The sequence below is a fragment of the Chinchilla lanigera genome, unplaced genomic scaffold (genome assembly GCF_000276665.1).
Source record: "Chinchilla lanigera isolate Chin_1 unplaced genomic scaffold, ChiLan1.0 scaffold00132, whole genome shotgun sequence".
Classification (NCBI taxonomy): domain Eukaryota; kingdom Metazoa; phylum Chordata; class Mammalia; order Rodentia; family Chinchillidae; genus Chinchilla; species Chinchilla lanigera.
The window spans coordinates 411,903-433,086 of record NW_004955533.1 but is presented as its reverse complement, the minus strand read 5'-3'; the positions used below and the strand labels follow the sequence as shown (position 1 = coordinate 433,086).

The following is a 21,184-nucleotide window of genomic DNA, read 5'->3' as shown; positions in this document are numbered from 1 at the left end:
CTTTCTTTGCACCATTGAAAGACACAGCCTCCTAGGCCTGGATGCCACGCCTCTCTCCCTCCTGGACAGCCGGCAACCTTCAGAAGCCTGGCCAGTGACCTTCAGATGGGAGCAGGGGTGGGAAGAGACCAGCGACAGACTAGAGCAGCCAGAATGGGCTTGCCAGAACCCACCAGGAGCAAGGAGGAGGCGCTCCGGGCCCTGCTAGAACGATCCTCTGGCTTGGGGGGGCAAGGGGCAGCGCTGTGTGTGATGTGAATGCATGGGTTCTAGATCGAGAGGTGTGCAAACAGCCGCACACACGTGCAAAGCACAGAACACGCAAACGTGCAGGGGAGACAAACTAAAAAGGAGAGGAAGGTCACATGTTAAGAGCAGGAGGTTTTGCATGATAGAATGAGGAACTATTTCCTTATTCACCTTCTCTTCTTACTAATCATCCATCATCTAATAAAAAAAAAACAAACCCATTCTTTTTTTTTAAGGGAACATCTGGCTTGTAGCAAACCCACAAAACGGGCAGGTCAGCACTGCCCACTGCCCCCCTGGGCCTCGGCCGGGACAGGAAGCTGTCCTCTGTGGTGTCCACCTGCCCACCACACAGCCTTCTACGAAAGCCATCCTCACGCCACCTGCCCAGTTGCCCGAGCACGCCGTCTTCGGCTGAGAATTGCAGTACGGGTTCCCATGGTTGACTGACAGCTTGGCCCATGTCACCCCCGCATCCTAGGGGAAAGCCAGCCAGGCTGGAAGATGACCAGCACAGGCAGCCAGCCTCACTCTGGCTTAGGGCAAAGCTCTCAGCTTGGACGCACACCAAGGTTGTGCTCGTGCTGTGCCAACCGCTCGGGCACAAGCCCATTACCTCTTTGGATTTCCGGTGCCAGTCCTTGGTGTCTCCTGGGCCGGCGTCCTTCACCTCCTCCTCGCTGGGGCCCACGCGGCTGCTGTAGGTGATCGTGCGCCAGTCCCGGGGGGAGTTGGAGATGCTGGCGATTTTGGACTCAGTGGCACTGTTCTCCTCAGTCAGGGACCTGGACGACGGCCGGGCGAACAGGCTTTTCTTCAAGGCCTTCACTCGCAGGCTCTCTGTGTTGCTGCCACTGGCGTCTGAGCAGCACCACTCTGCACCGGGCTCCAGCCGGGGAGTGTGGGTGCTGTCATGGGCGCGGAACCCCCTGGGGGAGGCGCTGTCGTCGGACGGGGCCTCACTGGTCAGAGAGTTCAGATCCATCTGCATGTGCACCTGCTCTGGTTGCTGCATCTTCTGATCCAACTTGTTCAGCTTGCCCAGGACCTGGGAGATCTCCTCTCGGACGCCTGACAGCGACTCAAGCTTCCGCTCGATCTCCCCGATCCTGAGCACCAGCTTGCACACACTGGTCTTCAGCTCCTCCTCTGAGCGGTGCAGGTTTTCAGGCCGGCTGCCCTTGTCTGCCTTGCTGTTAGGGCCCCTGCTGGTGAGTCTGGCGAGGTTGTGCTCTGGAGAGCTGTCACAGTCCGACTTGTGCAGCTGAGACAGGGACCCAGTGCTGTTGTAGCAGGATGACTGTATGAGCCCGGTGGAGCCGCTGACGCTCATGTCGTCGAGAAATCGGAAGATGTCACTGATGTCATCACTGACGACCTCCGAGTCATCGTCCGAGTGCTTCCCGGAGTGTCTGTCTCCATACTTGCCCTGGGCCGCCGCACACAACTCTTTGCATTTCTTGGGCTCCAGCGTGTGCTGCTCCGTCTGGGTGCCCACGCTGCTGGTGTCAGAGCTGACCTGCCGGCTGTCACAGGCGATGCCCTTGTCCTTGAACTTCTTCGGCGGCCCGCGCTTCTCCAGGTCCATGGGGGACGAGAGCTCCTTGGGTTTGAGCCCATCTGGCTTGGTTGCATAGCCAACAGGTAGAATTTGCTGTGGATCCTCTGGCACCAAGTAAGCTGGGTGCCTGTCTGGGGCTGAGAAATTGGGGGTCTGGCTGCTGGGATTCGGGTAGTGTAGCTTCTCCTCGGAGGGATTTCTGTTGAAAAAGGACCGCTCAAAGTCTGGGACCTCTTCGGTGTTGAGGCTCCAGCTCTTGACTGGCCAGGGAGTCTGCTTGCTGGGCCTCCCCAGACAGTGCCTGGGGTCCTGGGTCCCCATCACTGGAGTGGGTCCAAAGTAAGTAGAGGCTTGGAGATCGTCCAAGCTCTCATGCTTTGCCCGCCGCTTGTCAGGCACAGGGGAATACATGGGGTTCAGGTACTGGCTGTGGTAGGGCATCTCGAAGCTGTGATTGAAGAAGGGCGGCTTATGGGGCTCCTTCCGGCCCTGGGGCTCCCTGCACTCACCCTCTGCCTTGTTGCCTGGGCCAACCAAGCTGGGAGACACTGGCATGAGGTTGTGAAAGTCCTCCTTGAAGATGTTCCTTTTCTGCACACAGGACGGGACCACGAAGGGCTCCTCGGGGGCACTGAAGGCCTCCTTGCAGCCCTGGCTGATGGGTAGGGGCTCCTGACCTGACACAGACTCGCTCTCCAGGTTCATGGGGAAGTACGTCCTCTGCATCTCACAGGGCTGTGGACTGGCCACCGAGTACGGTGCCAGGGCCTGCAGTCTGTCGAGGGAGGCAGCCCTGCTCTTCCCCTCCTTGCTGACCCCCAGCAGGAAGCTGGGCTCAGAGGCAGGGACAAACTGCGGACAGTCCTCGCAGGCCCTTTTCCGGCACTTGGCTGACTGCCGCGTGGGGTACCCTCGGCTGAAGGGCCTCTCGCTCACTTCACAGGTCAGAGGCTCACACTCGGCCATACCACAGACCTCCGTGTCCGACCTGCACGATTCAAAGGAAGCCCCCTTCTTGCGCACCTTGGGGCGGCCCGTGGGCAGCTTCTCCGTGGCGGCGCCCCCACTCATCTGGATCAGGTTGAATATTGTCACGATATCTGCTGCCACCATGATCTTCTTTGACTGCTGGTTATTCACAGCGGATTTCATCTTGTCTTTGAATAACGTGGCTGGGAAGTTGGGATCGAGACAAGCCGTGTAGTAAAGCACGCTTCTCAGTTTGGTGAGCTGGGACAGATCAAAGCGGGCACACAGAGACCTGCACAGGTCCTGGTAGGATACAGTGTTCTGCTTGCTGTCCAGCTCCTCTAAGATCTTCACCAGGAAGAGCGACGTCTCCTGATTCACCTCCATGACTTAGGGTTTGGAAGCTTGGCTGATTTGGCTGAAACTCTGGGTCGGCTCTGCAATGACGGCATCAAAGAGAAGGGAGGGAAAGAGAGTTACGGACACGAGTGCAGCTCTAAGTCTTGCTTGGTAAACTTGAAACACATGGAAAACACTTTAATGACTAAAAATGTATTAAAGACTTAAAAAATATAACACTTGCTTTAGCAATTCTTTTCCCCATAATTATTTCAAAGGAGCAATGGATTAAAAAATGATGCATGAAGATGTTCACTACAATAGGATATATAATGATGAAGAAGCAAAATACTGCAATAGCCAATTAATAAAGAAAACACAAAGAGAGCAGGCACGATAAGCAATGAAGTGCTGCAAACATCATACACTAATGTGTGTTCTAGCAAAATACTACTCATCACTGAAAAGAATCAACTACCAGAACCTGCAGCAGCGTCGCAGAGTCATGAAGTGAGAAGAGCCGGAGCCCCGGGCCCCAGACCACGCTATGCCCCGGCTCTGCTTTGCAGAGCTCTGGGAAACAGACCAACATCTGCCAGGAGCTGGATATGAGAGGAGAGACTGGTCTACGCGGGCATGGGGAACTTCCCAGAGCAATGGGTCTATTTTACACGTTGGTGGCTGGAGTGGTCACATGACTACGCATTTGTCAAAACTAAAGGAAGTGTACACTGCGGCGTGAGAATTTCACTGTGTACAAATAACACTGTGACTTAAAAATTCCATAAAACTTTTTCTGACAAAACTATAATACTGAGTCAAAAGTACAGAAACGAATCTGTAGATGTAAGATTTTAAAGTGTGCTACATATTATTGGAAACAACAATGAAATGTTAAGTGTTTCCATTTAGATTTTTAAATATGGACTTTTTTCTGGATTAGGACTCCCTTTTCCCAAAAGTTCATAGTACGAATTTTTAAACATAAAGCAAGCTTGAAAATATTTTAAGTGAACACCTATGTACCCACCATCTGGATCCTGTCATTAACATTCTACTATATTTCCTTGATCACATATCTATCCAGCTACCCATCATCAACCCATTTTACTTTTTTATGCACTGCCAAGTAAATTGGAGGCATCTGTATATGTCTCCCTAAATACTTAGTTATGCATATCACTTATTCAAGTTCAATAATTGCTTAGTTTTTATTTTCATATAAAATTTGCATACAATCATACTAAGTGTGCTCTGGCTGAAATCCCAAAAAATATGTAACCAATACCTGCATAAAAAGTTCTACAAAGTTCCCACCATCCCAAAAGTTCCCTCGTGCCCATCCCTGCTCCAGGCCCTGTTCTTTTGCTAATACGTAATTACTACATTTCTTTATAATTTCCTGCCTTTTCTAAATTCCTGCAGTGAGCACACATTATTTTGTAATCACGACAAAAATAATGAGTCTTGCTTTGAAATGGAATGGAAAGCCAACACGAACTGATCTGGGCGGAAAAATTAAAACCATCAAAGCAATCATTTAACAAGACTTCATGAGAGAAGGTGAAGAGTGGTTTCTTGTACGTACTCGCTTGTCTCCCAGGAACGTCTGGATGGACAGCACAGACCAGTGGTCTGCACGAAGCCTCGAGTTCTGCTCCTGCCCAGAACGGTCACCCAGAAACCCACTTCTCCTACCCAGTGCCCAGCCTGCCCAGCCTCTGATCCCGCTGACAAAGCTCACTGAGCCTGCGACTTGCTGAGGTGAGGACAGCTGTCATGCTGGGTCACACGGAAGTAAGTGGGGTAGCATAGTAATTGACGGACAGCAAATGCAACACAGGTAATAGTATCTGATGCTTTTGGTGACACAACACACGCTCGCAGCTGCTCTTCTCTTTAATCCCTGTGACCACTGTAGAAGGCCTGCTTCACGTTCACTGTGACTCTCTGGCAGATGTGGAACTTAGGGCCCTGGCAATGCGCTCTAAAGCCAGGGCTGAGGGCTGAATTCCTGCTCCACCTTCCCGTCACCCCACCTCCAGGAAAGCCCACCACACTGCTGCCCTTAGAAACTGTCTCGACTTTCATTCCTGCTTTGCATGGCAGGAATTATAGTCCCAGACCAAAACACCACTTGAAAAACCAAGGCCCAGGGCCAGGGATGTAGCTCAGCAGCACACGCACCTACCTGGCAAGCGCAGGGTCCTGAGTTTGATTTCTGATACCCAAAAACCAAGAAAACTAAGGCCCAGAGCCTGCTGAAGTGCACAGCAGGAACACATACACTATGCTAAGTATGAGGCATTTTTTATCCAAAGTGAAGTCAGGGCCCTGTGAGTGGACACAAGTGCAGCACAAGTGCATGGACACAGATGCACAGACACAGCTCGGACACGTGTGTGTGAGCACAGGCGTGGCACAGGTGCATGGATGCAGATGTCACACAGGTGCACAGACATAGGTGCATGGACACAGGTCCATGGATACGGGGACACACATACAGGCGCATGGATGCAGGTGCGTGCACACAGGGACACAGATACGGGGCACTGAGCCGGGAGCATGGGTGCAGGTGCACAGACATAGGTGCATGGGTGCGCAGGTAGGGACACAGGTTGATACTGGTACACGTGGGGGCCAGTCATCAGTGAACCCCACATAGATTTGCTGTAACGCACTGACACCTGGAGAGGAGCTGGAGCCAAGGGTGAGGCTCTGGAAAACAGGCTTTTAGGCAGCGTATGAGACCCCTGGTGGGGCACACAGCCACTGGCCAGCTGACCACACAAACACCGCTGCAGCCCCAGCGTACAGATGAGGAAACTGAGGAGCAGAGAGGGAGTAACTGAACAACCCAGAGAGGCAGCAGTCACCTGGGTCCAACCCTGGATTAGGGGTCCAATGTCTTCTGAGGCTGCTGAAGCAGGAGGAAAACAATCCTTTGCCAAGCAGTGGAGGTGCTGGGGAGGCAGCATGGGCTGACCCCGGTGGGCTCGGCTTTGAAAGATGACCACACTCTATGCAAAGGGCAAGACACACCTACCCAAGGCAGCACGGCGGCCTCTCTGTATTACATTTTCAACCTCCTTTTTTTCAGTTCCCACTGGTGCAAACTCCACCTCACCCACAGGCTTCCAGGGACCTCCATTAGGCCTGTGAGTTACCGCTCTGCCTGATTACACACTGCTCTGGGGGGAAATAAACACATGACCATGGGACTCAGTATTCAGTTCTTGTGAAGTTCAGCAGCTAATGGCATGCAGACATTCTGAGGGCCACAGGTGGAAATTAGCCGTTCAGTAAGTGGGGCACCCCCACCTGCTCAGCACACGGGACCCCACCCAGCCTGGCTCCCCATCGTCCCTGACTGCCTGCTCTGCACCTGCTCCTGGCCTCCTCTGAAGTTCTGCAGGCTCAGCCTACACAGCAGAGCGATCTGGCCTCCTGAGAGCACAGGCACTTGGCCTTAGGAAGCGCTTCCTGGGCACCAGGCACGTCTGTGACAAGGGGCTGGGCAAAGCCGGACAGGGCAAGTGCACCGCCCTCACTGAGCTCGGTCTCGGAAGAAAGCAGTCCTAGTGTCAGGGCTGGGTGGGGCTGCAGTGAACAACTGGCCTAAACCCCTCATTTTTTTTTTTTTTTTTTTTTTGAGACACAGTCTTGCTATGTAGTCTAGGCTGGCCTTGAATACACAATGTAGCCCAGGCTGGCCTCAAACTCATGATCCTCCGGCCTTAGCTTCCTGGGTGCTGGGATGACAGGCATGTGCCACCACGCCCGGCTTAAACCTCTCATTTTATGGACAAGGAAACTGAGGCCCAGAGGGTGACAAGACTTTCCAAAGGTACATATGGAGGTACTGGCAGAACTGGCCCAGTAGCGGGTTACCTGACCCCTGGGTATCTACAGGTGTCCACGGTGCCTGGGCTGACCGCCGAGTGTCAGATGGGCCTAACCCAGGGCCGGACCTGAGTGAGGGTGAGCTGGAGTCCAGCCATGGGCCTAGGGGGCGGCCTTGAAGACTGAAGGGCAGTGGGTGTTTGAGGGTCTGGTGGAGGGGACAGGGGGGAACCTGGGCAGAGAACAGGGCTCGAGGTGCAGGGCCCTACGGCCATGTGTGTCTCTGGTCAGGATTGGGGAGGGGAGTGGACTTGAGCAGGGCATGCTGTGGTTTGGACCATCCACTCCAAAATTCAGAAGTTGCCGAGTAATGGCGTTGGGAAGTGGGGTCCATTAGACCTTGGGGCCCCTCCCTCACCTGTGGGATTAGAAAAGAGGTTCCACACAGCCACTGCTCACGGCACTTCCCCCGCTGCTGCATGAGAGTGCAGCAGGAACCCCTCACCGGATCCCAGAGGCTGGCGCCTTGTGGTACCGAGGTATTCCTCATAGATTTGATCGCTCATATTCCTAGCCTGTGCAACCGTGTGCAGTAATCTGACTTCTATTAATCTGACTTCTGTGAGCTGCCCAGTCTCAGCTACTCCGCTACAGCCACGCACAGACCCAGACAAGCAGCATGTGGGCTGTGGGGGGCATGGCCGGATGCGTGCCGGGGGTCCGGAACCACATGCCTGATGGTTTTCTGCCTGTGGCGCCCGCTCAGGCCTCACATCACAGTTCAGAGGCCACTGCTGCTGCGGTCCAGCTCTTAGGCTCACACAGCGTCCGCCCTCCTCAGCTGGACATGTTTTTAACTGTCCAAGTGTTCGCATCTGATGTTAATCAAAGCAGTGAACAAGAGAGAGATGATTCAGGGGTATAATTTGTAGGACTGCAGTTTGGATCTTTGGACAAAAGATAAACTCTCTGATTTTCATTTCTACCAATCTCCTTAAAGGTTTAATCTTTCTTCTGCCACTGAAAACCCAGAAGTCAGATGAGGATGAACGCTATAAACTGAACTGGATTAGCAAAACTCAGTTATGTCTTATGAAGTTTTCCATTTGCCATAATACATTGATTTTTCAGAAACTGAGACAAACTGCAGGGAGGCAGTGTGGCCACAGTGTTCTCACCTCATGCCCGTGAAGACCGCAAGAATTTATCTGCATCATTTGTGCAATTCCTGGCTTGGTGCTGGCCTGTTCATTGTCTGGAATTGTGTTTTGTTTTATTATGATTTCCAGTGTGCAGGTTGCTACTATGATTTAATGAAACTATGGATTAAGTGAACCTGCAAAAGGAAGGAATCAATCTGTAAATCTAAGATGTATGATCAGGAATTTCTACCTCCTTTGTGTTTAACACACTGTAAACTGAAGGGAGATCCTGTCTCTCCCAGAGGGATTTTCTCCACAAAAACCCCCAAGAGGCCATTGGGGGCTGTGCTCCTGTTTGCCAAGTGTTTCCTGCAGAGGTCACCTGGGTGCAAAGCCTTTGAAAGAGAAGCAAGTTAGTAAAGCAATTTCAGGGTCTGGCAGGAAGGTTCACTTACAGAACAGAACAAAATTCCCATTACGAACACCTAGGACAAAATGTAGTATTTTTCCTTAAGATGCATAACTGAGCTTGCAGATAAATGCCAGGTGCCAGAGCCAGAACCAGACCCAGAGATCACAGCAGTCGGGAGGATGGTGCGCTTTGTGGCTGCCCTGCAGGTAGGGAGACCTTGGAGGCAAAGACGGGAGGAAGCACAGACCCCAAACAGATCTGGGGCCCTTGAAGGACTGCCTCTGGCACTAAGTGAAACACAAAACAGGAAAAGAATCTAGGACTCTGGTCAGCTTCTACCTGGGCTCTGGATTCAAAAAGTCTCAGCTTGACCTTTAGAAATGTAAAATAATGACCATGTCTGAAAGCCATTAGGTCCCAAATTTATGTTGCCACAGGTGTACAGCTCTTGAGTTCAGAGAAAAGTAAGGATTGTTTCCATGTTGATGATGGGATGGAGACAAGGGTGAAACTGCTCTGCACCAGCAGGACACATGGACCACCCCTTCCTAGAAAAGAGAAGCCACACTGAAGTTTAATTCTTTTTGTAAACTCACACACAGGAGAGGACATGCCACTGTGAGTAAAAGCCAACAGAAACAAGGTAACCAGCAGGATTAAATGCTTAAGGTCTTCTCAAAAGGAAACTATAATTTTCCCCCCCAAAAAACCTAAATATACCGAAAATAAGTAAAAATATAATAATAAGAAGTCTGTACAGACACTGAAAAAATAACATACATTTGGAAAAGAGCTAAACAGTACTTTAGAAAAATATCAGTGAAGGAAAAAACAGAATGGACAAATTCAGTAATATTTTCTGAGTTAAGACAAAATTAGCAAAATGAAAGATTTAAGGGAATTTAGCAAACATAGTACCAAAGAGATACAAAGATAAAAATAGGAAATCAGGATAAAGAGACAGAAGCTCAGACGGAGAAGTATCAGCAAATGTGTAACAGGAATTCCAGGACAGAGAAAAGAGAACAGCAGAAAGGTGATCATCAAAATGACAGCACTGAGGAGCACTCCAGAATTTAAAACAGGAGCTTCAAATTCAAGGAGCTGCATAAAATGCATTCTGCACCAGATACCTGAACCCATCAAATTGAAACTGAAGGATACAAGAGACACAAAGAAAATCTTATCTAAAAACATATTTTTTGAGAATAAAAATAAAAGCCAGGTATAGGGATGCAAGCTTGTAATCCCAGCATTCAGGAGGCTGAGGCAGGAGGATTGCCACAAGTTCAAGGCCAGCCTGGGCTACATAGTGAATTTAGGGGCAGCCTGAATGATACCATGAGACCCTGACTCAAAAAAGAAAAAAAAAAAAGACGAAAAATAAAAAGAAGAAAACAGGAATAAAATATTTAAAGTGCTACAGAACACCAACATAGTATACAATTCTATGACTAGATAAAATATTAGTCAGTAACAAAGTTTTAAAATTTTCAGACATAGAGTTGATCACTCATATTCCTCATTGTAAAAGCTTTAAGGAATCCTCTTTAAGAAAGGGAAAAGAAACTGACAGGAATATAATTAATTCTAATCGTGTATTGACTTTATAAAACACCCAACAACTGATTCTGAAGGTAAAATGAGAGAGGGGGTGATGAAAATCAAAATTTTTTATGAAATACCTTGTATTATCTGAAGGTGGAAATAAATGTTAAACAGATTTAGATATGACTAAATTATGTTAGAAAAACTTAAGCTGCGTGGTGGGGAGCGCCAGCCATTGGGCCAGCCCCTAGCCATGCAGGCGCCCAGGAGGCAGGCCGCTGGTGCCCAGGAAGCTGTACAGCGGCACACGCTGGCTCACTGGCCCTCAAGTCAGCCACCACCACGCGGTTGAGAACTATCATGGCACAGAGAAGCAATGACACAACTGGCCTGCCACACGCCAGCTGCGGAGGCCTGCCTGTGGATGTGCGTGAACCATCCCTACATGGAGAAACCCCTGGGAATACATGCCACACAATGGGTCGCTCTTGCCCCTGCCATTGAGAACCAGAAAGGTCCAGAGTCAGCGGAGGAGCAGCTGCTGAACAAGGACTTGGAGAACATGAGAATACAGACTATGCCTGAAGACCCAGAGGTCTAGTTGACCGGGGTCAGGAGAGCTGTTTGGAAGCTGGAAACCAGGAGGATCTTGTACAATACCTGGGGAGACCCCCTGGAAGCCATTCTTCCCCTGACTGTGGTGGAGGAGCATGTGGAGCTCCGGAGAGGTCTGCACCGAGATTCCTGCTGCCTGTGCTGATGGTTGGGGAGAGGACACTAAGTGGTTACGGGGTCCCACTGCGCTGGGAGGCTGGAAAGAAAAAGCTACAAAGAATGGCTTTTGCCCCAGATGGCTCACTTGAGATGTTAGTAAGAATTGCCTCCTCAGTATTTTATAGCTCTGACAAGGAGGCCAAGGAGAGAAAACAAAGAGACTGAGAAAAAGCAGCTGCTTTTGCTACAGCACTAAGAGAAACAGACCCTAAGTCTGATTCTCAGAGCCCCAAGAAGAACTCGATGACTACATTCATCTGCTACCATTATTAAAAGCCAGCCCACGTCAAGGGGGACTGCCCTAAGAAGCCCCCTGGGCCATGCCCTGAATGCAAAGGTGATCACTGGAGATTGGTCTGCCCTCTGAAGCGGAGGCCCCATAGCTCAGACCAATCCTACCAGTTAGTCCAACAGGAATGAGGGGGCCCAGGGCATACTCTGCCCTCTCCCTCTGGCCAGACCGTCATCTCCATGGAGGAGCCCTGGGTAATCACAACTATAGAGGAAAAAGTAAACAGCTTGTTGCTAGACACTGGTGCAAGTCTCTCGATCCTTCTTTTCAATCCTGGCCTTCCAGCCATCACACCTCAGTGAAAGAAGTCACTGGTGAGGAGGTAATACACTATTTTTCATAACCCTTAGGCTGTAACTACTTGTTAGATCTTTCTTGCATATCTCTGTTTTCCTGAGAAACCACTTTAAAGATACCACCATGTATTACAGCAGCCATTGATATTTTCCTACTAATCTGTCCATAACTCTGTAGTGTTTGTATTGTTCCTATGCTATTTCATAAATGGAAGTATGTCTATTACTATTTGTTTCCTATAACAACCATTGAGAATAGTCAGTGATTATTCAGTGATTATTCACTCATGCGTAGCTCTATTTAATTTCTTTAGAAACCACTTTGAAGATACGAAAGTATAGTACAACAATCATTGATAATCTCCTACCACTTTTGTGTGTAACTCACTATTATTTGTCTATTTGTTTTCCTGAGAAACTATCTTGAAGATAACAATATATAAAACAACAACCATTGATAATTTCCAACCACTTTGTCTGTAATTCAGTAAGCCCCCCTATTACCATGTTATCCTTCTTTTACTCTTCAAAATAAAAAATTAAAAAAAATAAAATAAAAAGCACCCCCCCAAAAAAAAGAAAAAAGAAAAAATTACCAGTAACCATTAAAAGGATAGAAAGCAGAACTCAGTGTAGGACTTCTAAATCAGCTTAGAAAAACAAGTGAACAAATGAAACCCAGCCAATTAAGAGACTATATAGGAAAAAGGGAAATAAAGTAGCAAAAGCAAAGCAGGAGTAATAAAAATCAATAAGCTGACAGATGCATTTTCAAAAAACATACCACAATAAATGTAAATAGCATAAACTTACTAGTTAAAAAACAATGACTCTCATACTGGATTTTTAAAAATTAAAAATATAGCCAAATGGTACTATCAAAATGTACCTAAAATACTATCACAGAAATGTTAAATGTATAAAGATGAAATAAGACATATCAGTTGAAAAACAAATCATAATGTGGTTAGTATTCATTGCAACAGAATGAATTGTGGTTAAAGATCACAGCCAGGTTGGGACTCCAGCTCTTCCCTATGCTCTATACATGACTAGAACAGGTTAATGCGTTTCTCTGTGCCTCAGTTTTGTAAAATGGGAATGATGATGGTATCTATCTCATATCACTGAGTTCTTCTACATAACTATGCCTGACATACAGTAAGCACTCTCTTAAGTGTGAGCTATAACTAGTGTTATTATATTAAAAATTAAGACTTTAAAGTAAAAAGAAGTATTAGAATACAGAAAATTACTACAAAAAATGATAAAAGGAACAACTTACAGTGAAATAAAATAATTCTGTATTTACAAGGACCCAATAATATATCTTTCAAAGTATATGAAGCAAAACCTGACAAGTTTAGAAGCATATCAAACTCACTATCATATTAGAGGCTTTAAAACATCTCTCTCAAAAAATGGTGGCTCAAGCAAAGAAAAAACATTATGCTTGTAGTGAAATATTAGAACAACACCATTAACAATCTTTACTAATCACACATAGAGATTCTTGGACACAAAAATAAAAAAGCAGAAGTTTTATATATATATATATATAGCAAAGTATTTCACAGTAAGATTCCAAAGAACTAATATTATTTCTTTCAAAGTAAAATCTGGTCACACATTATGACACAAAAATGTTTCCAAAAACCAAAGAATTTACATTCTCTAGAGAATTTTTTAAAGAAAACAATAAAATTTCCTAATTATCTTCCTAAACACATGGAAATCTAAACACATACATATAAACTACACATAGGTCAAAAAAATCACAGTAGAAATTAGAAATAATTAAAGGAAAAAAAAAAAGAATATAATTAAGAGCCGGGTATATAGCTCAGCAGCACAAGCGCCTGCCTGGCAAGTGCAAGGTCCTGAGTTTGATTTCCAGTACCAAAAAAAAAAAAGAATGTAATTAAATGTAATATGAACACACAAGGTACAGCTAAACTGTTTCCAGAGGAAGATTGTTACTGGTACAAATGATTATTGGGATAAAAGTTTGAAATGAGCTCAGCACCTCACTCTAGAATTAGGGAAAAGTTTGGCATAGTACGTACAAACAAAAGTTTAGGAAATATTACAAGATAAAACAGTGAGGTCAGAAATAAAGAAATATTCCCATTATCAAAACTTACACTACTCTCTTGGAAATGACAAGTGGAATTAGAAAACCACTGGAAGAAGGAGGAGAGAAAAGATGCAAATAAACAACAACGACAGTGAAACAGGTGACAGCTGAGGACAACGCACTATGTCTCAGATAGGACTGTGTGTAGTTTATAAGCAAAACTCATTTAATCTTCAAACATGAACCTGGAACTAACAGGATGGTTGTTTTATGGCTGAATTCATGCCAGCACAGAGCAGGTAAGGAACTTGCCCAAGGTCACAGAACCAGTCCACAGGCAAGCAGGACCCGAGGTGCCTGGACTAAGCTCAGAGCTCACGTACGTAAGCACCATGTGGTGCTGCCCTTCCCAGAATTCAGAGTGGAGACAGAGATGGAGCTACAGACCCAACAGGTAGCTTCCTGAAAGTGTCATAACACCAAGTAGTGGTGAAGATACAAGCCAGTTCTTTTATACGCTACAAGGTGCTTGAAGAACCACTTCAAAGAGCAACTTTGCAATACAGATGAGATCAAAGTAAGCAAAGGCTGTGGCCCTCCAAATCCACTCTGATCTCTACCCCAAACACACACATGGCTCACAAGGAGGTGAAATTCATTAGGCATTTTTTATAGAAAATGAAAACACTGGAGGGATTCATAAACTTAGGTTTACTCACATAAGGAACATGATACAGCACTAATACAAATTAATCTATTTATAAGACATTTAAGGATGAACCTCAAAAATATAAGACTGTCTGTACAAAGAAAGTTGGAAATGGATCTCTCATATCATAGATGCAACTTGAAAAAAATAGATGGCTTGGGAGTGTATACATTAAAAAGAAAGCATAAAAGCATGTACAAAATTGAAATATACTAGGTTTGGGAGAGTGGCTTCCAGGACAGGGGACAGAGAGGTGTGTGAGGCCGGAAATTAAGGCTCACTATTACTGTGTGCCCTTGATGTCCAGTGAAGCAGAGGCCGTGGTGGCTGACCACAGGCCCCGCTCTGCTGCAGATGAGCACTTTAGCCAAACACTCCCACAGAAGGACCAGTCCCAGGTCTTACTTCCTCCGAATACAGGTTTGATTTCCTGCCTGTCCACACAAACTCACACAAACCCATCACCTCCTCCTACAGGAGCCAGGGTCTCTCCCACCTGGCGGGGCAGGGGCCCCCTGCTCCTGAGCTCAGCTGCACAGCTTGCGTGGCCTGCAGGACTCGTACCAGGCTGCACGTGAGGGATCAGCACATCACTGCCACCCTCAGTCCCGTCCCGAATGTCCTGGGCTCAGCCATCCTTGCGACCTAGAGCAGGCCATCCCAGCAGAGAAAGCGTGGGTGACCACCACCAAGAGTGGCAGTGGTACTTGAGCCATAACACAGTCTTTTCCACGAAAAACAAAACAAAACAAAAAAAATCCTGCAAAAAAATGTTAACACTCATTTAATCTCAAATGTATAGCAATGTCTGTTAGATCACTTTCTGAACTTAATTTTTTGAAATATGTTCTCACCAAAAAGTACATTGTAAAACCCGAAAAACAATTTGCCACTTACCCAGTTTGACTGAGACCTGCCAAAATGGGGCTAACAGAAAATGTGCTTAAGACTCTGCAAGGTAGCAGCTGTGAAGAGAACTGACAACACATTTGTTTCTATTGTTTATGGCTTGCCGCTTTTTCCCGCTCCTTTTGCATGGGAAGAAGTTCTACATGTTAGAGGGAACACTACCAATTATTTGCTTTAGGTTAATTAGCTAAGAATTCCACTCAGAATGGCAATCCATTTGCCTAGCCAAATACTAAAATGCACTACAAGTGGACAGGGTCAGTGGGGCAGAAGGACGAGCAGCCGACACAGACACAGGTCAGGGCCAGCGCATGTGAAGGATGCATCAAGGACAGCAGTGTCACTCGCTGCATAATTATGTCAACTGGCTTATTGGCTAAGTATTATTGCAACAATCAGTGAATCAACTGACAAAATATTAACCTGACCCTTAATACTTGCTGTATTCAAAAGCTGAAATAAAAGCAAGAAAACATGAGTCTGGATTTAGATAATGTGAGGTTCTGAAAGGAGTTTCCATACAAGACCCTAGTTGACATAATTAAGGAGATTCACCCACTTGGAGAAATGAAAATGACTTACTTATCATGTCAAAAAATGTAATAAACCTTGAGAGAGACAGAAATCAAACATTTTGTGTGTGTGATGGACATTTTAAAGATTAACTAGTAGTTTGATACCATATTAGGACAAAAAAGTGCCATCCTACCACATAGCTCAACCATTAGACTCAGTCAGCCTTGACTGGCTTCGCCCAGCTTCAGACTAGAGATAGCCTGACCCAGGATCTGACCACACCCGGCTGCACACCCTGTACTTTCTAGCCACAAACACATCCTGTTCGCTAACTTGTTTCAAGGACTTTCTGCCCAGCAACAAAAGATGACTGACACTACCCAATAAGAATTGACCATACTTTCAAGCTTCTGTACTTCTTGCTTGAAAAACCTACAAAAGCCAATTCCAAAGTCAGCTTGGGGCTGATGCTTTGGGAGTGCTCCTGATCATCCCATTGGTGTAATAAAGTTGGTCGCCTTCCAACTCCGGGTTCCATAACATTTGGATATTGGGGATTAAATTTACAACCCTCACACTAAACTACATTCCCAGCTTCTCTCTTCCTTTCTTTTCTTTCTTTCTTTCTTTCTTTCTTTCTTTCTTTCTTTCTTTCTTTCTTTCTTTCTTCTTTCTTTCCTTCCTTCCTTCCTTCCTTCCTTCCTTCCTTCCTTCCTTCCTTCCTTCCTTTTCTTTCTATTTAATTTTGATATAGTCCTGCTAAGTCACTAAGTGGCTCTGGCTGGGCTTGAACTTGTGATTCTCCTGCCTCAACCTCCCATGGTGCTGAGATTTACAGGCATGCACTACCATGACCAGCTTAGGAAACAAACTTCTCAAATCTGACTGAAAGCTCTTAAAAATTTATGAGGAAGAACAACTCAAAATAAAAATGGTCAATTTATAAAGAAAAGCAAAGAAAATGTGCATCATAATAAAGAAAATGGCAATTTGTTTGATTACTTTACTATTTAAAAATCTAAAGGAAACAAAAGGTATTTTTTCCAAAGTGGAAAAGGACCAAATACCCTGAGGTTTCTGTTACTGCTGTTGTCTGGGTAAGTTCCCCAGAAGCACATCTGTGGAACACTTGTCATCAGCCCACAGCACCACAGGGTGGTGGACCCCTCAGAGCAGGGGCCTAGTGGACGTGAGGTCACTGAGGGGATGCCTGGGAAGGGACGAGGAACCCAGTCTCTCTGCTCTCTCTCTTTATGCATCTCAGCCACGGTACGATGAACAACCCTTCTTTACCACACAATCGCTCCGTGATGAGCTGCCACAGGCTGAGAGTCACAGGGCCAGTGACCGGGGGCTGAAAGCCTCGCACACAGGAGCCAAAACCTTTTCCCTCAGTAAGCTGGTTGTTGCAGGCTTTCTGTCACAGTACCGCAAATCTGGCTAACATACCTATTGTTACTTATCACCAACACAGTATACTGGCCTCAGCATTTAGAACCGATATCACTGCTACTGGAAAAGAAGCAGGTTTCTACCACTTTTAGGGGAATGAGGGAAAACAAAATTTCCACATATTGTTGAAAAAGTATAAATTTGTACAGCTATTATAAGAAATAATCTGCAATAAAACTCAAAAACATATATATCCTTTAAATGATGGAAATCCACACTTTTATTTATGTAAAGGAAATAATCAGCTACGTGTAAAAGTGCTACAAATACATTCTCCTCAAAGTTGCTTAAAGGAAGAAAAAGTCAACAATAACCTCTATATCCAACAACTGGCTGTATAAAATCGCACTGACATAATGGATTGCTCTGCATCCTTTAATAAATTATGTCCTCCAAATATATTTATTGGCATATTTAATTTTTAATGATATATTCTTTAATGGAAAAGTATGCTACTGAATGGTATAAAATAATATATGAAATTTTATATATCTACTCTTTCTATATGGTAAAATGTTAGTAATTATCTCTAAGTATTATCTCTATATAGTAAAATGTTAGTAATTATCTCTAAGTTAGTAATTATCCCTCTGTTTCAGATCTGTATTGCTTAAAGGCTCTAAATATGTGCTTTCTAAAAAGAGACAAAAACCAATAAAAATGATACAGAATTTGAAAGCAAGATGATAGGAAATTAACAATGGTTATTATATTGCATATTGCTATCTTCAAAATAGTTGCTCAGATTACCAGGTACAGGCATGCAAAATTGATCAAACAATATAAGCACTAATAGTTCCTTTCAATGAACTAATAGAAATATGTGCTTTTCTAACAAAAATGAAAATGGAAAGATTTGCACACCAATCCTGACAGTGGGTATCTGAGGAAATAAGTGATCATCTCTGATCTCTGGTTCTCTTACCTATAAAAGGAAGCTATCAGCCCCTCCTCCCAGGGTTATTAACACGCTCAAATGAGGCAGCTGATTATTCATTCAGAAATACTTATTTTGTAAGCCCAAACCAGGCACTGTTTAAACTAGGGGAAATACAGCAGGGTATAAGGAAGACAAGCAACAAAACAAGCACTCTACCTCACCAGCTTATATTCTAGTAGAAAGACAAATAATAAACAAAATTTAGGAGTCAAAAGATAGCTGATTACACAGTGGGAAATGCTATGGAGAAAGCAGGCAGCTAGGAAGCTCAGGGAGAGGAAGTTAGTCTAAATCAGACAGCCAGAGAAGGTCTGAGGGAGACCGCAGCTGAATGAATTTCCCAAAGGGGCAGCGGAGCAAACCACGTGCCCAGTAAGGTGAGGGAGGAAGGAAGCGGGCGGCAAGCATCCCAGGCAGGGCACCTCAAATGCCAAGGCCGGAGATGGACGGTGACCCCAGCTGGCTGGCCAGGAGAGCACTTTACAAATCCAGTGTGCAAAAGAAATGGTATTTATCAGCATATGATCTTTGACATATATTTAGCTCCAAATGTTTATTTTCTCAAAATGTCTTCAAAGCAGCTTCCTAATAATCAGCTCTGCTCATGTTCCATTTCAGAGGGAAATAAAAGGGACATCTGAGCTAACCATCCGCAGGCAGCCTCTTGCCTGACCTCTGACCTGGGCTGGAGGACAGAAGTCAGGATGGAGGGGTGCACACAGCTAGGAACCGCCCGGCCCTTTCTCAATGTGCAAACACCGACTCGCCCTCTGTGTAAGCAGCCTCAGCCGTAAGCCACTCCCGTGTTTTGTTCTAATTCATTTTAACTGTTTTCACGCGTGTGATAAATCTAAACTCATACTTTTGATCTTTTGTATGACTTCCTATAGGTTTTCTTATCTATAAAAGGAACCTGTAAAAGGAAGTATAGCTTATCTGTCTGTAAAAGGAAGTACAGCTATGTGGTTTTTATGCTTTTGGGACCACACTGAATTTCACTGCTGTGTTTCCCAACCTGCGATCCATGGAACCTTTGGGATCCAAGAGTTCATTCTGAAAAGGTAGAGTTCCAGGGTTCCCAGGACAGTGACTGAGGGAAGAGCTGATACAATCTCCAGACTTTGGCCGTCCCGAGGGAAAAAGACAAAGCTCACCTCGGGGCTGCAGAGCTCAGCTGCCTCCCCACACATAAGTGGCGAATCCTGATAATTTAGAGATTGTCCTGTACTCATTTCCTAAGACCATGAATGTAGTGGTCCCAAGCAATATGTACTTCTAGCTTTGAAGGTCAGAGTCCAAAATGAGTTCTAAAAACCATGGACTCCAAGGCTCTGTCCTTCTACAGCCTCTGGCAGCACGGCTTGTACCTCTCGGCTCCCCGAGGCTGCCCACGCCCTTCAGCCCACCTCCCCGCCTCACCTTCAACGCCAGCAATCAGATCGTCCTGGCCTCTACTCTGATGGCCACGTCCCCTGCTCCGACGCTGCTGCTTCCTCGTCCCTGGCACAAGCTCTTGCAATTACATTGGTCTATTCCGATGTCCCAGCAACCCGCCCGCCTCCAAGCCCTTGAAGATCGCATCTTCGAAATCTCTCTCACTGTGTAAAGTAACACAGCCGCGGTTCTGGGATTAGGACCTGGCCTTCTCCGGGAGCCCTTCTTCTGCCTCACACAGGACTCACGGGCAGAGGGCCGGAATCATGACCACCTGTGCACTCAGGGAAGGCAGGAAAGCGCATCCTCCCCACCTTGTTAGAGCAGCACAGCCAGGCCAAAGGCAAGCCCCGCGCTTCTCTGTGATGAAATCAGTGAAATCAGCCCGTGGGTTAGAAGGCCTGCCGACTGGCAGCAGAGGATAATGGCAACTGGTGATCGGAACAAGGACCCTCATTGCTGTCACCCTGAAGTATGTCCTACAGTCCCTGGGCCCTCAGAGAGAAGACTTGAAGCCACATGGTCATGTCCTTCTCCACATGCTGGTACTCACAGCTACCCGACTGTGTCTGCCTAGGCCCGATGGCTCTCCAGACAGGGAACGGTCACTGTTTCCCGGAAGCCTTGTCCACCTCTCTAAGAAGTTGCCCTTTCTCCCACTGGTCCTGGTCCCTACTCTGGGGACATGAAGAGTTGGGTCCCTGGTTAAAGGGAAGCTCTTCAAGGGTTGCAGGGTGACTCTTCCATCTCAGCGTCTCCAGTTTCCCCAGCAGGACCAGGCTGACAGAGAGGGGACCGTGAGGTGTGGCCTCTGACTCAGAAACCAGCTCAAACCCAGATCTTCCCCTTCGGCGGGCACCTTCAACAGTGCTTGCAAAACCTGAGGAAAAGCCAGGCCTCAGGCTGTCCCTGTCTGAGATTCTGGCTTGGCTGCCTGAGGCAGGTCCTGAAGTCTGCACTCAGGAAGACACCTGAGGGTGTGGGTGCAGCCCTGGGGGAGTCTGTATGGCATGAGCCTCAGCACTGCTGAGCACAGTTCTGGGTCTTGGAATCAGCCCAAGAGCTGCCGGGGGCATCCTGGCACTGAAGTGCACAAGGTCGGGGACCCTTCCTCCTCGAGATGCCACTCTTCAGCGGAGGGTCTCTAGCGGCCACACTGCGCTGCGGACTCAGGCCAAGGTCAAGGAAGTCCGAGTTATTGAATGTCTTCCTCCAGGCCACCCAGCCCTGCAGACAGCTTTGGAGTCATCAGAGGCCTCACTCACTGCTCACTTCCCTGGCTGCTATGGGACACTGGCACTGCCCAACTTGTGCAGGTGCCAGGCTCCTCACAGCAGGAAACGATGATGGCAGGCTTCCCTGGGCTGAGAAAGATGGTGCAGAGGGTGGCCCAGAAGAGCGGACAGTCTGCGCACTGCACAGTGGGCCTTGAGTCCAGAGGGAACAGGAGCAGACTGATGGCCTACCACCCACAACACTGACTACCCACCCACACCAATACTACCTACCCACACCACCCGCTCACACCACTAACTACCCATAGCACTAACTACCCACCTACCCCACTCACCACCCAACCACACCCCACACCACCACTACCTGCCCACACCAGTGACAGCCTAACTACCCATACCACTCACTACCCACCTACACCACTCACCACCTAACCATACCCCACACTACCTGCTCCCACTACCCATAACCTACTCATACCACTAACTA

At 46.8% G+C, this 21,184-nt stretch overlaps 1 protein-coding gene across 3 annotated transcripts in view; it reads right to left on the bottom strand.

Annotated features, from left to right (window-relative positions):
- Kiaa1024 (KIAA1024 ortholog) overlaps nucleotides 1–21,184 on the bottom strand; it is a 34,933-nt gene that overhangs the window by 10,131 nt on the left and 3,618 nt on the right. For 2 of the 3 annotated variants that reach the window (XM_005410384.2, XM_005410385.2), the window contains exon 2: nucleotides 866–3,216. In XM_005410384.2, the coding sequence (XP_005410441.1) occupies nucleotides 866–3,166 (2,301 nt within the window). In that variant the 5' untranslated portion in view covers nucleotides 3,167–3,216. Of the gene's footprint in view, nucleotides 1–865; nucleotides 3,217–4,706; nucleotides 4,720–21,184 lie in introns of those variants that run through there. The other variant, XM_013507697.1, reaches the window with a different exon arrangement.